Source organism: Cuculus canorus, chromosome 17 (genome assembly GCF_017976375.1).
Source record: "Cuculus canorus isolate bCucCan1 chromosome 17, bCucCan1.pri, whole genome shotgun sequence".
Taxonomy (NCBI): Eukaryota; Metazoa; Chordata; class Aves; order Cuculiformes; family Cuculidae; genus Cuculus; species Cuculus canorus.
The window spans coordinates 8,863,934-8,881,108 of NC_071417.1; the positions used below are offsets into that span (position 1 = coordinate 8,863,934).

The 17,175-nt window shown below is 57.1% G+C and overlaps 1 protein-coding gene across 3 annotated transcripts in view; it reads right to left on the reverse strand.

Annotated features, from left to right (window-relative positions):
• Positions 1-16,868, reverse strand: part of FAM222A (family with sequence similarity 222 member A) — a 34,068-nt gene extending 17,200 nt beyond the window's left edge. The window contains exon 1 of one of the 3 annotated variants that reach the window (XM_054082022.1): positions 16,675-16,868. Coding sequence is in view for 1 of the 3 variants with exons in the window: in XM_054082021.1 (XP_053937996.1) it covers positions 15,918-15,922 (5 nt within the window). In the remaining 2 variants the exon portion in view is untranslated. Of the gene's footprint in view, positions 1-13,225; positions 13,377-15,917; positions 16,262-16,674 lie in introns of those variants that run through there. The other 2 variants (XM_054082021.1, XM_054082023.1) reach the window with 2 other exon arrangements.
• Positions 16,869-17,175: the final 307 nt, after the last annotated feature.

Genomic DNA, 17,175 nt, shown 5'->3' on the forward strand with positions numbered 1-17,175 from the left:
ATCACCGCCACCGCTCTGCTAATTGTATATCCTTCATGAGCTGCCGTGGAGGGCATGAATTATAACCAGTTGCTGCTGACACCCTCCTACTGCTCCGGCTGGCGCAGGGAGTGATATTCCCACTCGGAAAGGGCAGGGAGATGTGGGCAGGAGCAGTAGCGAAGCAAGCTGTGATGCCCGTCCTCCAGCGCCGCAGCTTCTGAGTTATTGGTCTCCTGGTTGAACCGAAGGCTCGGTGGCACAGCCGATGGTGGCACGGGTCCATCATTCCACTTGCTCCATCGTGACGGAATTGTGCCTTCCCACAGCCATCCGGGGTGCTTCCGGCATGCTCCAGAAAGCAGTGCCGGGGCTGGCATTCAGGGCAGCGGTGCACACACTGGCAGAGCCCGTGACCATCGCCCACCGGACAGCCAAGCGTGGATGGACGCTCGCCAAGCTGTGCCCAGGGCTCTCCTTACTCCACCACTTTCAACGCCACCCTTTAAAAGATGCCTTCGCAGACACCACGAGAGCACAGACAACGGCGTCCACGTGCTCGCTGCCGCCCCGTGCCCCCCACCACCAGGGCAGCCCATCCCAGGCTCTGGGCTCGTCCCCAGGCGGTGGGACCCACGCAGGGGGTCAGGGCTGGGCTCTGCCCCAGGGTCTCACCCATTTCCCCCCACTGCTACCACACTGCAAACTGGGAGCAAGGGAGAGACTCATTAGCGAAAGGTGTGAGGAGCAGGAGGGGAGGAGGAAGCCATCTAATAACAAGCAGGTGTCTGGAGAACCCAAATTGTGCTGTTTTCTCCTAATAATGAAGTATTCATGAGTAAAAGCCTTTTTCACTACTTTCTTAAGATACTAATTTCACAACAAGCGCCTTGTTACCATGCAATTATTCCAATCGTGCATTTCTCCCAGATTCCATCTGTCCTCGCGCTCTCTAAATGAAAGACAATCATGTAACCACCTTTCATTATTCACTATTTTACTTTCAGCAAAGGTACCCTGAAAGAAATGATTTCCTCTGAAAGGGACTTTTATTCAGTTTCAAAACCAATTTTCTCCTATTACTGTCTTAAAAAAAAAAGGAGGGGGGGGCAGGGAGGTGTTTTTATTTCGTGCATTACATATCCTTTGTTAACGCAGCTCGCAGTAAAAGCAGCCGTATCCATTTTCTGGCTTCGATTTCTGGTAATTTTAAAATATGCCATTACAATCAGGCAGAAATTATACAGTTTGAAAAGAGAATGAAGTGCTTCTTATTCAGAGGCTGAGCGCACTTGACTGCCAGGGAGCTCGCCTCTCCCCGCCGGGACTCGGGGTTCATTACACAGCCCTGCTCCCAGCGCGCCTCGGTTTCCCTGGCACGCGCTCTGGCTGCATCTGCGCTGGGGAGATGCTGCGCCCACCTCATCCCTGCGGGATGGACTCGGATCGGGGCAACCACGGCCACGCGGGGGATGGCTGCCCCGGGCACCACCTCCCGCTGTACCTGAGCCTCACCTACGCAGTGACCTCGGGGCCAGCGTCCCGCCGGGTGTCACCATCTGGATGATTAGTGGGTGGACATCACCTCCTCCCCTGCAGCGAGGACAGGTCCTCACCATGACATCTCCCTGTGTCCCTGTCCCTGCGCCCCAGGCATGGGGCTTCGTGGGCTGCTCGTGCCGCTGCCGGATGAGTATCAGGTCTTGGTTGGTCCCCAGGGAAAAAGGTTGCCAAGAGCAAGGAGAAAGCAGAGAGCAAGGAGAAAGCACCCACGGGATGGGGCGAGGAGAAGCCAGAGGGGCTCCAAATCCAGGTGCTGCCAGGAGGGAGGGTAAGGATGCTGCCCCTGGGCAGGGCTGAGCCCCAGGGGATGCTGGCAAGTGGTCACAGGAGCTGTGGGCGCCCAGCAACACAGGTTCCCTGGAGACACCCCCACGTTGGCACAGATGCTCTCCCCACCACTGCCCTCTGAGCTCCGCCACACACTCAGTGCCCTCCTGGAGGAGCATCTCAACCTCAGCCACGATGCAGGAGCATCATTGCCCTCAGCCGGGAGAGATGCAGAGCCACGCTTCAAACTAAACAAAGCTGTTAACTAACGCACACCCCAGTTTCGTCCCCATCTCCCAGCATCACGTGATGGAGAAGATTTTCCAACAGCTTACGCTGTGCTTCACCCCGCTTTTACGGGCACGCTCGACAACTGCGCATGCCCTGGTGCCGCACGTGCCACAACACCAGCCTTCTGTGTCCCAGCACCCTGCCGAGCACCCTAAAGCCTCCTAAAGCACCCGTGGGCGAGAGGGTGGGTGGCCCGGCACAATGGGCATCTGTGCCACAGTGGCATTTCGTTAATGCCACTCTCAGAAAAGCCCCTGAATCAGCTGATGGGAATTGGGCACTGGGCTGGCTGAACGCTTAGCGCCGGCTTAGTTAGCTCCATCTGCATTTGAACTAATTCCAATCAGCAGGATCCGATTTAGTTCAAGCTGCTCTGGCTCTTTTGTGGCAGGAAAAGCAACACTCAGCAGTTTTGCCCGAGTGCCCCGAGTCTGCACGGCCTCTGCCCAGCCTGCACCAACAGCCCTGCCACCGTGCAGCCAGCGGCACAGCCGGCACCGCGGCACAGAGCGTGACACTCTTGGACATGCCAGAAGCACGGCCCCTCGAGGATGTCAGGAGTGGTCTCCCTGGGGACACCAGGAATGGGGTCCCTGGGGATGCCACAGGTGGGGTACCGTGGGGACACCGGGAATAGGGTCCTTGGGGATGCCGGGAGCAGTGTCCCTCAGAGACATCAGGAATAGGGTCCCTTGGGGACACTAGAAGCAGGGTGGCTCAGGAGCCCCAGCCCCGGATCTCACAGTTCCTCTCCCCAGCCCATCATCATCCCCCTCCATACCTCCCCACACCCTCTCCAAATGCTCCTTCCCACACCCCGCTCCAGGCTGGCTAATTTCGAAGCCCTATCTCTACATCGCACTATTTATAAGCCCAAGGTCTTTGTGACTTTAATAATAAAAAAAAAACACCCTCTCTGTCTAAAGCCCCCATGACGTGACAGGAGGGTTTGGCACCTCCTCTGACATCAGTGGCTGATAAGTCAGGCTTATCTCCTCTGAGAGCCCTGCGAAGGTCCCTCCGGCGAGATAAGGCCAGCGCAGCTGTCGATAGAGGCTTTCGCAGGCGAGGATTTAGATAAAAGAAAATGTGACGGGAGGGGGTGGTGGAAAAAGGAACTTTTAAAGTCTCAGCCTGAACAGGGTCTGGTCGGGCACTGCAGAGGGGAGGGCAGGAACAGCTGGGAAAAATATGAGCCAAGGTCTTGGTCATCATCCAGGCTCCGAGCATCCTTCCCCAGGCATTATTTGGGCTGCCTGGGGTGTGAGCCTATAAAAAGGGAATTTGAGGGCTGGGAGAGGAAGCCAGGCAGGAGCAGGGGTGCTGCAAAGCCATTTGAGTCACGCCACTACATCTCCTCCCGACTATTAAAAGACAGGGCAGGGTTCGGCACAAGGACAGGAGGTGACCGGGTCACCCTGGCTAGAACAGGCACACGAGGCTTCTGATGGTGACAGATAGACAGACGGACAGTGTGGGAGTGTGGCCAAGGCTGGTGGCACCAATAAATTAAGCAAATTTCTCGCCAGTCCCCTGTGTGCCGAGTACAACCAACCCACCCGCTGCGGTGCCGAGGCTACTGTGACCAGGGACACCACTATCCCTCTGTGCTGGGATGGAGGACAAACCCACCATCCTGCTGAGGAGCTCCCCTGCCCTGTGCCCCGGGGGCACATCGGTGCCACCCCTGCATCAGCCTTGCCACCCTCCCTGGTCCCCATGGACACTGGTTTCCCATCTGTTGGCACCCGTCCTGCGAGGGCGAGGAGGTGCTGGAGGAGGAAGGCTTCCCCCCTGCACACAGGGTGCCCATCCTATCACAGGGTGAGTGGGATTTCAGCTGGCACTGGCGCCTGGCACTGCCACGGTGCAGGCGGCTGCCATGCCAGGTTGTGTCCATCTCCCACCCAACGGAGGCTTTATCGTCCCCCAGCTGAGGCGGCGGAGGGGACACAGTCCTCAGCGAGCGACGCCGCAGCTCCGTCCTGCAACAGGCAAGAGCGAGAAAGGTCACCTCACCATAAATCACAGGGAGCACCAGATAAAATAAAGCAGAAAGTTTGATGCCACCGTGCCGAGGGCTGCAATAAAGCACGGTGCGATGCCGCTGGCTGCGTCGGACCTTCCCCTCGCCCGGCTGCCGCTCCATCCCGCCTGGCTAATCCGCTCCCCTCCGTGTGCTCCAGCCCCAGGCCTTTCAGGGGGCCCTGTTAATAATTAAATGTTAATCTAAAAAGCAATTTTAGCTGCAGTGCTGCAGATCTGGTTAGAGATTACATTAGCATGTAAGAGTCAAGGGTAATTTTCTCTAACCCCTCTTGTGATCTTTAAAACCCGCAGATCTTAAAGCAACACCAGCTCCTCTGATTAAAATTGGAAGCTGGGGTTTGCAATGGATAATGATGCTGGAAGTGATTATTTTGCTGCTCAGGATCTCGCTGGGGCAGGAAGAGAGTGGGGGAACGTGGGGGGACCGACCCGTGCTGGCTGCAGAGACCAGGGAAGGTGCCCTGGGTGAGCCCTGGACGTGGCTGGCACCAAGCAGAGCTGCGCCCTCAGCTTGAGGGTTTGACCCCGGTGGCTGAACCCCGCTTGGCTCTTCGCTGGGGCACCCTCAGTTCCTGTCTTCTCCATCACCCCTCACCCCAGAAGATGGGCCTGGAGGGAGAATCCCACCAAGGATGCACGCCCCAGTGGGCATGCAGGTGCACAAGCCTCTCCCGAGCACACTCTGCATAGGGATAGGATGGTTCCCTCCAGCGTTGGGGACAGCAGGAGGGACACAGAGCCAGGCAGAGCCGGGCAAAGCCTGCACCTCATCTTAGTGGGTGGCTGCGGCACCAACACGGTGAGCACCCCATCCCCATCTCCTGCTTCCCCAGAGCTGCCTTTATTTATGGAGGAAAGGTTTTGCTGCTCTGCCACTGTTGAGACAGTGCCTTTTTTGGACTGACAATGTTGGGAACTCCCCAGCCACAGCACAGCCCCTGCCAGCCATGGAGCAGCACTGGCACAGGCAGCAGGGGCTACAAACCCACACCAGTCACTGGCCACAGCACCCCTTCCTTGCCAAGCAAGACAGAGCATCCCCTCACTGCTGGTATCTCAAGGCACCAACATGGAAAGTTCTCTCCCATCCCACTCAACACTGAGGTTTCTGCTCCCAGAGCTCCTCCAAGGAGAAACCCCTTGGACTGCTCAGAAAATCAACACCAAAAATACTCCCAAAAATATCCTTTTTCTTATAAGTTGGACCAGGAATGCTGGGACAGAGCCATGGCCACCACAGCCTGGAGAGGAGGACACAAGCAAATTGCCTCGTAACTGCTACGAATGACCCGATGGAAGGAATAAGGTATCAGATGTGTCCGTAACAATGGAATTAAAACAATTTGAGTGCTGTTGAGCGTTTGCAGACATCCTAGCACAGGGCTCGGGCAGCCTGGTTAAATTTATGTGTCAGCTTTAAGGAGGCCTCTCATCAAATGAGCTATTTTGGGCAGAGATTAAAGATCTATTTTAGCTGCGAGCGGGAACAGCTCTCGAAGAGGTTAATAATGATTCTGGAAACCTAAGCATCTCCAGCGCCCCGGGGTAGAGCAGGCAGAGCCCTGGGCAGTGCTGGCAGCCCTGACCCGCTGCCATCCTGCTGGGGAAGAAGAAGCTGCCGGGTGAGGAGAGGCTGCGGCGCTGGGCAGGCGTGGGTAATTGGAAGTGGCAGACGCTGGCACGCGGCTGCTGAGAAGGTCATTACGTGGGGCTGGGAATGAAATACCAGGAGCAAGGAGGGGAGCAGCCCTGTTAGCAATGGTCAGGGCTCTACTCAGGTACCTTTGGTGGTTTGGGCAGAGCCTGACCCGGGCTGCACGCAGGATCTGCTATAAACATGTATCCCCTCTGATTCGGTACCCGTGGGAGCGTGCTGGGGGGTGAGCTGGAGGCACGCTGCCCCTGGGGTGGGGGGTTGGCCAGCTCATCGAAGCAAAACCCCACTCATCCCACACAGTTACACTGTGCTTTCATCCTGCACACGGACAGGGAGAAGGGGCTTGGGATATCATAGAATCCCTAGGTTGGAAAAGACCTTTGAGATCAAGTCCAACTGTACCTGTCCACTACTAAATCATATCCCTAAGCGCTTCATCTACCCACTTTTTAAACACCTCCAGGAATGGTGACTCAACCACCTCCCTGTGCAGCCTCTGCCAGCACTCGATAACGCTTTCTGAGAAGAAATACTTCCTAATGTCCAATCTAAACTTCCCGTGACGCAGCTTAAGGCTATTCCCTCTCATCCTATCACCCATCGCTTGGGAGGAGAGAATGAGCCCACTGAGCTGCCCATTGTCCCCAGCACTTCAGGATGCTCACGAGCTTTTGGTCCCAACCCTAGAACAGATGTGGGATCAAACCAGCAGAAAAGCCAAGGAGACCTCTGGAGCAGCAATTAAAAGCACTCTAACGAGCCCAGAGTGCAGCCCAGCAAGGGCATCCACCTCCCAAGGCGCATGCAGCACCCACGTCCCTAGCTGAGACCCAACAGACTCAACACTACAGACACTAAATAAAGCTTCCCAGCACAGTTCCTCCTGCCCATCCTGGGGGCTCGCCTGCCCCACACGGTGACTGGGGGCCTGGTTACTGTGGCACCATCGTGGTGCCCAGGCCATCCAGCCGCCTGTCCAGCTGCACCGTGCGTGGCAGCCGGGCGTGCGCCGCTCGGTAATTACAGCCCCGAGCGCCTGAGCTGTGAAAGAATCTGACGAAGGAATTCAGGGTAGATCGCGCTGCTGAAATTACTATAATCAAAGGCTTTCACAAAGGCTTCAAATGCAACCAATTACCCTGAAAGGCGAGGCAAGAAAGGAAACAAATTAACGTGTTTGCACAGAGCCTCCGCGGCAGCGCACACATAGTCCTGTGCTGCCCTCGACCTCGGCCGGCCACTCCTCTTCATCCCCAGGTTGCGCTCCCCATCTTTGCAGGCTGCTCCCCATCCTCAGATGCCCATTCCCCATCCTTAGGTACCTGCATCCCACCCCTACATCCTGCTCCCTATCCCTGAGTTTCACTCCTAAACCCTGCATCCTGCTCCCCCTCCCCAGGTCTTACTCCACATCCTTGCATCCTGCTCCCCGTATCTGGATACTGGTCCCCATCCCCACTGCTGCTCCCCACCTCTGGGTACCACTCCTCATCCCCATCACTGCTTCCCATCCCTGCATCCTGCTCCCCATCTCTGCATCCCACCTATCAACCCTGCATCCCACTCCCCATCCCCAGCACTGCTCCCCATCCCTGGGTACCACTCCCCAGCCCTGCATCCCGCTCCCCATCCCCACATCGGCTGGCTCCATCGCCGCTGCCCCTGCCCGCCCCGGGATGCAGCTGCACACAAAGGGGCTCTGTGCCCGTCCCTCGCCCCGTGGCCGGCCGCTGCCCCGCCGACAGACAAAAGCCCTGCCTGTGCCGGCAGCCGGGGCCAGCGCAGGCTCGAGGAATTGCCAGGGTGGCCCGGGGAAACCTCCCTCCCTCCTCCCCTGGCGCTGGCTGGGGTCCCCGGGTGAGGGGAGGCGAAGGGTCCTCAAAGGCGCCCATTGAGCGCAGCCCCACATCATCCCGCCGACAGATGGGGAAGCTATTCACTGTCAGCCCCCCACCCTCGCCTCCTTAACGTTACGCTTCATCTGTGCTGCCAGTCTGGGGGAAAACAGGGGAAAAAGGAAAAAAAAAAAAATCAACTTCTTTCTTTTTAATATTTAACGAGAGTCCATCACCCTAAGTCTATTTTGTAATACAAAGCTCTGGAGATTTAAACCCTTCTCACCCGGAGAGATGGAAATGAATGGCACTCTTTAATGAGCTGGTTCAGCAGAAAAGATAGATTTCTAAGATTACTGTTGGAATTCTTATAATTGATGTGTACTTTTGTAATGAGGATTATACCACCATCCGGTCAAGTAATTCTGGCTCTTCTCCCCCCCTTCTCCTGAGCTCACCCTGCTTTTGGGGTTCCCTGGGGGCCAGCTCGTGTCCCTGTGGGGGGAAGGCAGCACAAAGAGAAGGGAGAAGGAAAAGGCAAAGAGAAATTAAACAGGTTTTTCTTATTTAGACACAGATAACCTAACGCAGCCACGGAATGGGGAAGATAAGGCATCTCTCAAGATTTATATATTTGTTTTACAAAGCCTTGCTTTTCCCCACCGATCGGAGGCCGGATGAGTTGCTGAATGTCGAGTAATTAAAAGGAACAAGAGAACAATACCCGCGCCCGCTGAAGAACGCGGAGTTTCCCTGGGATGTTTATAGCAAATGTACGAAAATGTACAAGCTGGGATGGCAAGAGCTGACAGGCGCGCCGGAGCAGTCGTGATTGCGAGCTGGCTGCCTCCCCTGGCTGATTGGCATTAATTGTGTGCGTTTGCAAAGCAGAACGGAAAGTCTGACATTAGCTGCAAGCCAACATTTCTTTCTAATAGTCTTAATGATTACGACGAGAGCTGATGATCATTGTGGGGCGTTAATAGTCCAGAGAGCAGCTCTGTGGCTTCTCCTGGCAGAGACCAGAGCTGGGCTGTCCCCATCCCTGTCCTCACCAGCCCCACACGTGCAGCCAGAGATGCTCCCCAGGGTGGGCTAGGGATGCCGTGGGATGAACTGAAGGGGTCCCACGCAGCCAGAGCCCCCCTGGAGGGACACAAACATACACACACACCACTTAAAACTCTCCGGAGGGGACAGTGACGGGGGAGGGGACAGCAGCCCCCTGCCCTCCCAGGGTTGAGAGCAGCTCCTGCTGCATCCCCTGGCTCTGCCCCATGGGAGAGGGTTGGGTGTGAGGGGAGACACCAGGAGGGACAATGTCCCCCACTCTGAGACCTCCAAAGGGTCCCAGGGATGCCCCACTCTGGCGTGTGCCCCACGGGAAGCACTGGGTGCCCCAAATGCAGCTGGGTCACCACCAGGCACCGCAGAAGGGGACAGTGCTGCCATTCAGGGAGCAAAGAGAGGGGAGAGCAGCCTGCACACAACCCTCATCGACAGCAGAAATCCTTATTAAAAGCCAGTTAATGAAACTTGAGTATTCCAGACTTTCTACAAGGCTGGGTTTTTTTGGATGCCCTTGAGTTTCACCACTGCACAGAGGCCTGCAGGAGGGCGAGTCGGCAGCAGGGATCGACACTGGATGCTCCAACCGCAGCTGTGGCAGCGCTGGAGCCAGACGTGCACGAAAACCCTCCACAGCCCCGACCCATCCAGGTTTACACAGGAGGAAAAATCAATGCCCATCGATCCACAATATAAAGCAGGACCGCAGCGCTGGCAGCCGGCAGGCAGCCGGCATCTGACCGGTGCCGTGCAGAGGACACGGTTGGGGTCACCTCCCTGGGGACCGGTGTCCCTTCTGGGGTGTACGGCTCGAGGTGCAGCGGGGACTCGGGGTGCAGCTAGGCTGCTGGCAGCACCGGATCCCTGCGGGCAGTGAGCGGCTCTGCCAGTCCACGTGCCGTAAACCCTCGCAGCAGCAGCTAGGACACATCCACGGCGTGTGGGTGGCCCTTGCCCGTGTCCTTGCCGGGACATGGCTGGCACCCACCCAGCCTCCCTCAGGGCCACCACACAGCCCGCCGGGATGGGCAGATGGACAGACAGACAGACGGCCTCAGCCCAGCTCCAGGCTGTTTCAGCTTTTCATTTCTGTTTTTATATCATCTGTGTTAGCCGACACATCACTCAGCTTCAGGCTTTCTGAGCTCACTAATACTTGTTCCCACATGAAAAGAAATAAAGACTTGGTCCTTCTCTCCCTTCCCCCTCCCTCCCCAAAAAAAGTCTGTAAAGAAGAGCTATAAAAATGGCTTGTTATCTCACCTAGTGATGCTCAGACTGTATGTTATTGCTAATTGGGTATAACATCCTTGTCTTGTTCTGCTCTCTGAAGCTAAATCAAGAAAGCACCACTGCTGCGAACTAATTATATCTCCGGACTGCACACTCCAGCTTGTCTTCCCCTTTATTGAGTTAAAAAATGGTCACTAACCTTAATCTCTCATATCCCCAAGCATTAAGGCTGCTGAAAAAACACCACTTCCACCTGCATCCCAATCTATGCTGGGAAAGATGGAGCGCACAGCCCAGCAGAGGCTTTGTGCTGCTCCAGGACTGGGACACGACCACGAGTGAGGTCGCAGAGGCGCCCATCTGAACCACAATCTTGGTGCTGGCACATCAAGACCACCAGAGATGCTACTCGGGTTCCCGTACCATTGAGTCTTCACCCTAACACAGCTCTGAGGCTTTCTGTGCTGCACGCACCCAGAGACCAAGCGCTGCTGCTTTTCTACCTTTCCTTCTTACGGGGAAGTTGGAGCCTCTCTCGTTAGGATGTTTTCAAAATCTGAACTTTGGGCAGTGCTCTCCTCACCCAAACTTGCCAGATGTGAGCAGATGTGAGCATTTCAGTCACGCATGCATGAAGCAAGGGGAGTGGGTGCTGCTCCAGTTCAACCCCATCAGCTCCCAGTCCCAGGTCCCGTTAACGCCGTGGGTTCCCCATGGGAGCAGGGACGATGCAGCTACCCAGCTACAGGTGGCTATGGCCAAAGTGCTCTGGTTACCAGAGCAGCACGGCTGCACGCTACAGTGCTGCTGCCATGGCATGGACCCCTGCGGCAGCAGGTCATTGTGGAAAAAAGAAAGCGTAACCAGACCCCCAAAGGGGACGGAGATGAGCAGAGGGGCTTGGGCACCGCAGCTGTAGAGGGTGGCCCCATCAGCCACATGGGGTGAGAAACTTAAGCAGAAATGCGAGGCTGTGGGTCAGAAACCGAAGAGCCACACCACTGAGCTCAGCACCGTCCTGGAAAATACATGCAGACGGTGTTACTTTCCAAAGGGAAAAATCAAGCTCTGGTTCTCCTTGTGAGCCAGGAGCATCCCTTAAAAAATTGATACTTCCCTGACTATTAATTAACCTGAACCACTTAAAACTGCCTTCAATTTGTCAGGTTTAACTGCCAGCTCTTCTCGGTAAATCAAGCGTCGCGTGCAGAGGGAGGCTGCGTGTACAAGGCAGCGGTGAAGGGAGCAGAGCGAGCGGGGCACCCTGCACCGTGCTCACCATCCTGTCCCCCACAAGCACTGCTGATGATATTCATACCCTGCAATTAGCCAGGATGCGATATTCAACACAACAGCCGGGTGGGCAGGCAGGCCAGGGGGGGTGCAGAGCACCCCACCCCGCAGCCTCCCCGTCTCCCCATGTCGCCCTTGTTGTGCAATCAAGGCTGAATTCAAAAGCAATATGAATATTTATCTCTGACAGTGAAATCTCCCTGCTGCCGGGTATTAAGGCTTTATTAGTGTGTGGTTACCAGTGAGGCTAAGCCAGCCCTGGCTCTAGCCTGGAGCACCGCACAGATGACCCACGAGAGGCAGATGGCAAACGCCTCGCAGAGCTCCAGACCCAGGATGTGCCTGTCCTTGCCGGGGCGAGGAGCTTGCTGAGCACCCCAATCCCACGCAGGGGGATGGGAGAAGGTTGGGAGCTGGGTACCCCCTGAAAACCCCTCCTCACCCAGGACCAACCCCTCCCAAACATCTCCCCACATCAGGGCTGTCCCCCAGCCCTTGCACCGCATGGCTCGGCCTTTTGGGTTAAAAAGCTGATGTATTCTCTCTTTAGTGAAAGGAGTCCCAGGGGCTATAAAAATTCCCAGCAGGCTCCTGTCAGTCTCAGGTCATTAACTTTCTTTCATTGGGAGTTTGTTTACAGTCAGCCATAAATAGCGGCGCCCGCATCCCTTGCCAGCCGGGATGGGATGGGGTTGCCCGTGGGATGGGATGGGGTTGCCCACGCAGAAGGGTGCAGCACCCTGGGGCGCGGGGTCCGGCGCTCGCCCCTGCTGTATTGATATTCCTAAGTTTCCCACCAGCCTCGGGTCCCATCCGGCACGCACAGCATCGTTTGCCACGAAACCACCTCAGTCTCACAGATCTACAGGGTCACCTAGCGCTCAGCCGGAGAGAGCCGGGGCGTGCGCTTGGGCATGCTTGTGGTTCAGGTGTCTTTCCCAGCGGAGGAGGAGGAAGGCAGCTGGCTGGAGCTGGTCGCACAGGTAACCTGGGACCTGCCCTGCATCCTTACCCAGCACAGCAGCCGCTGCAGAGGGAGCCCGGCCCCTGCATCCATCGCAAGCGCTCACCTCGTGTCAGGACCTCTGCGTGTTTGAGATGCCCCAGTCTGGGTGCATGGAGCCCTAGAAGGGACCACAACGCCCTTCATCTCACAGTGACCTCAGCCTCAGACACCCCTGGCACCAGACATTTCACCAGCACAGAGGTAGGAAGCAGGAAAGCCAAGCGCACCACCAGCATGACACCACGCTCCTGCCAGGCTGCTTTGCACATTAGGGCTCCTCCATGTGCCCAAACACACCTGGGATGGTCCGGAAGCACCCACATCCCACTCCCTGTCTGAGATGCACCCAGGGCACTGCCAATGCCCTCACACCAGGAGCACACCCTGAGCCCCATCAACTTCCACTGTGTCTCCCCATTGGGAGTCTGCTGGGTGCGGGTGCCCAGGACCAGCAGTGGGATCACAGAGGACCAGGAGCTTTATTTACTCTATGTGAACACTCTGGCTCTGCCACGGCCGTGTGAACCCACCAGCTGCAGCCCTAATAAAGATGCAGGAGCACACGGCTCCCGAGAACCACGACTTGGCGGGGCTCACTCAGAGCACCGGGCACTGGTTAAATATTTATGCCCCAGCTCAGCGAAGCACCCGTCTCTCTCTGCAAGGCTGAGCAGGGAACAGCAAAGCCCACGGTCGCTGCCAACAGCACAGCTACAGCCCCATAGCAGGGATGCTCAGCATCAGCAGCCCCGCGCTGGCACGGATGCCCCGAGTGGGGACTCGGTGGCACAGCCCCCCATCCTGTGCCTCATCCCAGGGCTGTGGAGAGGAGCTCCTGGGAGTAAATGTCCACCAGCAGTGCAGCCAGGAGCCCACTTCTTGTTTTATTCCAGCTATAGGAAAGACTGATGCATGGGGCAATCACAGAGTCCAGCAGCATCCCAGGCTGTGCGGTGAGCTAAGAGATTAAAACCCCAAACTCACGCGTGGTGACTTCTGCTCTTCCACCCGTCCTCAGGAAAGCAGGAACTCGCCAAAAATCACGGCCTCATCACTCACAGTCCCCATCACGTCTATGGAAATATCTATATTTTAAACCATAGACTCGGCACAACCTGTAATCAGAGCAACACAAATAGCCCCTGCTTCCCATGTAAATTAAAAACACCCATTAGGCAGATTTCAAAAGATGTCAGTAGGCTTATAATTATACACGACATCCTTCCGAGATAAAAGCGATTACCGGGGATGCAAATCACTTAGCAACCAATCAGTGCCCCCAGAGTGCAAAGCACTGACCAGCCATCCATTTTCGCCTCGTCCTTTTATTCCCTGCATCGAGCAAATACAAACACAGATAAAGAGAGGCACAATAGCTCTTGACACGCAAATAGGTTAACATAATAAAGCCAGCTTTAGCCGGCTCACTCGAGGGAGAAAAGCAATTCTCAGGCAAGCAGGAGGTAATAAAACAGGGCTTTTGTGTTCCTGGCTCCCATTCTCACCCCTGCGCCAGCTTTGCTGCATTAGCTGATAGGCATCGCGGTTTGATTGAATTACCTTTCATGAATATTAGCTTTTTGAGGAATGCGCAGGCAGAAGAGAAAGAAGAAATGTCTTATTTTTGCATGCATGCGCCCGCTGCAGACAGACATGCGGCGGCACAGATGCCGGCGGGGCTGGGAGCGGGGGTCCCGGCAGGTGCAGCCCCCCCAGCCCACTCCACCAGCTGCAGCATCCCTGCATCCCTGCGGGCAGCACCAGTCGGGGAGGGGGGGCACCGCGCACGGAACCCCCACCCGGGGACCAAACACCACCGAAGGACCTTCTCCTGCCGGGAGAGGATATTCTGTCCCCAAAAGGAGCTCTTGGGGCCATGAAGCTCCTGCCACCATCACCCTGGTACCCACCCCGCATGCCTCCTGTGCCCTTGGTCCCCAGGTAGCAGCGGGATGCAGGGTGGGCTGGTTCCCACCAAATACATACGAGGTCTTAACTCGCTGTGGGGCAGGATCAGGCCGGATCGGGGAGCAGGGCTGACAGGCTTCACTGCAGATTTACCCCACACAAGTTCAAGCCACAGAGGAAACCCACTTCAGACCAAAATGAACTGTACTGCCTGGCAGGGATGCAAACACCCGGCACTAATTCCACACGCACGGCGGGGAGCGCGGGTGCAGAGTGCCATGCTCAGCGCAGACCACCACCACCGGGGTCGTGGGACTCGGGAGACGAAGCCCTTCCCCAGGCAGGGCAGCAGGCTGCAATTAAAAACCAACCCTGGAGAGAACAGGCACCCTGCGCAGGGATGGATGTGTGGTTCAGGCTCAAATATAACAGATAAGCAGAGAGGCTTCAAAAATGAGGTGACGTGGCTTTCCCAGAGGTGCTCTGTCCCTTGGGGCACGGCATGGCAGCAGCCACGCCATCGCCTCCCTCTGTGGGCTTCTCTGCTGCAGCCTGGGGATAAATATTCACCGTGAGATCTTTCAGTTTTCAATGATAGGGTCAGCTGAAATGGTGCCCATTTTGCAGCCAGCACCGCTTTGGCACAGAGAACGCGCTCCACTGGTACCAACCCACTCAGCCAGCAGGAAAAGCGTTCCTAAAGCCAGGAAAGCAAGCCAGGCTCCCGCAGCTGGAGAATGGCTTTTTCTTCCCCAGCTCTAAGCACAAGGTCAGAGGAACACATCGAGGTGAGAGCTTCCCTCGCCTTCTGCTACGGCTTCGAGGCAGCCTGACCCAACAGCACATGGTTCACATCACGGCTCGCCCTGGCACAGCACCTGAAAATCCATTCCTGAAAGTTTTAAGGATGCTTAATAAGAAAAGTCCCTCCTGAGGGCCTGGGATGCCACATACCCTCTGTCAAGGATGTTTCCCACCTCATCCCAGAGCCCATGTGCGAAGGGTCCTGCTGGAAGGATGCAGGCATATTGCGGGCACATGGACCAGCACCACATGCCCGGCACGTGGGATGGCAACACCTCCCTGCAAGGGGATGGGAAGGTATAAAACTGCCAAATGCCACAAAATCAGCCTGGACAAGACTTGGGATGCTCCTTGCTGAAAGAGGGCCTGCATGGCTGTGCCCCCACGCTGGTGGAGCCTCACGACCATGCACCCTTAGTGCTCTGCCCTCCACGAAGCCACGTCGCGCACCCAGGCGAGCTGCCCGCAGCCTCTGAACGAGAGCATCCCTAGCAGGAGGATGCACATAAATGTACACACACGCATCTAGATCAAAAGACTCCCTACAGAGCCATCTGTGCCCCGACAACCAGAGTCAGGCAAAGCACCACTGCCCGATGCCAAGCAAATCCATCCCTTGGAAAAGCACGGCTGTAAAACTTTGCTGCTGCCTTTCCTTGGAAATCAACTGGAGCGATACCACCGGTTTTGCCCCGCCGCAGCCGTTCCAGCGGGCAGGGCGATGCCCTGCAGCGAGCTGTGCCAAGCAATTCCCAGCTTCCCATGCCCAACTTCCAGCGTCCAGATCCTGCCTCTCCAGGCATTAAATTCCCACGGCTCTCCCCTAGAGCCGGATTTGGATGCTGTGGGGCTGAGCCACCTCCACTGGCACCGGGAACATCTCATTTTCTGCTGGCGACCAAGCCTGCTCGTTGCTGCTTGGTGGGAGCGCAGGAGGATGCCCAGCAAGGTGGCTCCCGGGTACCTCATTCCCGGCGGATGATATTCCCAGCGCCAAGGGTCTAGGAGATGCCACAGGGATGCTCCCTCCGTTCCAGGAGATGCAGGAGGCCAGCAGACAAGCTCTTCTTCACCACAGCCACCCGACACCGCGAGAGGCAGCCGGGAGAGATGGGCTCTTCAATAAAACATCGCAGGGTGGTTCCTTCTCTCCTCTCCTTTGTGACCAGCGAGATCCACGCCGGGGCCGGGGGTCCTGGCTCTGCCACCACCCGGGCGCTTCCCCGCCGCCTCCCGGCCCCGGAGGAGAGGGAAAAAAAAAAAAAAAACAATTTTTTCTGTTTATTTGTTTGTTTTCCAGGCGAAAAAGAGGAAATCGGGGTGGGCAGGAAAGGCAGCAGCTCCCGGACGGCTGGAAGTGTCTCAGCTTTCCTCGTGGAGGCACCCGTGGATGTTTTATTTCCACTTACGAGGCAGGCGACCCAAAAAGCCATTAAAAAAAATTAAAAATATGGGGGGGGGGCGGCGGGAAAGAAAGTTGTTCTCGTTGCTTTCCGGTAGCGATGGGCGAACCGGTCCCCAGTCGGTTTTTAGCCGGTTTCTAGTCGATTCCCAGCCGGTTTCCTGTCGATTCCCAGCCGATGCGGCGGCTCCGCGACCGGGGACACCGGGCAAGGAGCTGCGGAGTCCCCCGGTTCCCCCTCATCCCGGTAACCCCCGCCTCCCTCCATCCATCCCCGGTGCCTCCCCCCCCCCCCCCCCCCATCTCCCCTCTCCGTTACCGTCAGAGCTGGATCCGTGCCGGGTCCGTCCGGTGCGGTGCGGGGCGCTCGGGGCCGCCCCCCCCGGTCCCGTTAGCGCTGGATCCGTGCCGGGTCTGTCCGGTGAGCCGCCCGGCCCCCCCCGCCCCGTGCACGGCCAGCGTGCGGCGGCTCCCGGGCCGGGGAGGGGGGGGCGAGGGGGAGGAGGAGAGAGAAAAATATCCGGAAAAAAAAGGTGGGAACAAAAAAAAAATTAAAAAAAAAAATTAAATTCAAATTAAATACCCCCCCGGCGGCATCACAGCGCGGCGCCTCCGGGCCTTTGTGCGGCGGGGACCGGGGGGGGGGTGGGATGCTCGGCGGGGCGCGGTGTCCTCGGGGCTGCGGCGGCTCCGGGAGCCCGGAGAGGGGGCGGCTCGGTGTCGGTGTCAGCCTCCTCGGTGCTGCCTCCTGCCCCGGCACTGAGCGCCCGGAGGCGGGGACGGGGGGCGGCTCGGGGTCGGTCCTTTCGGTGCTGTCTCC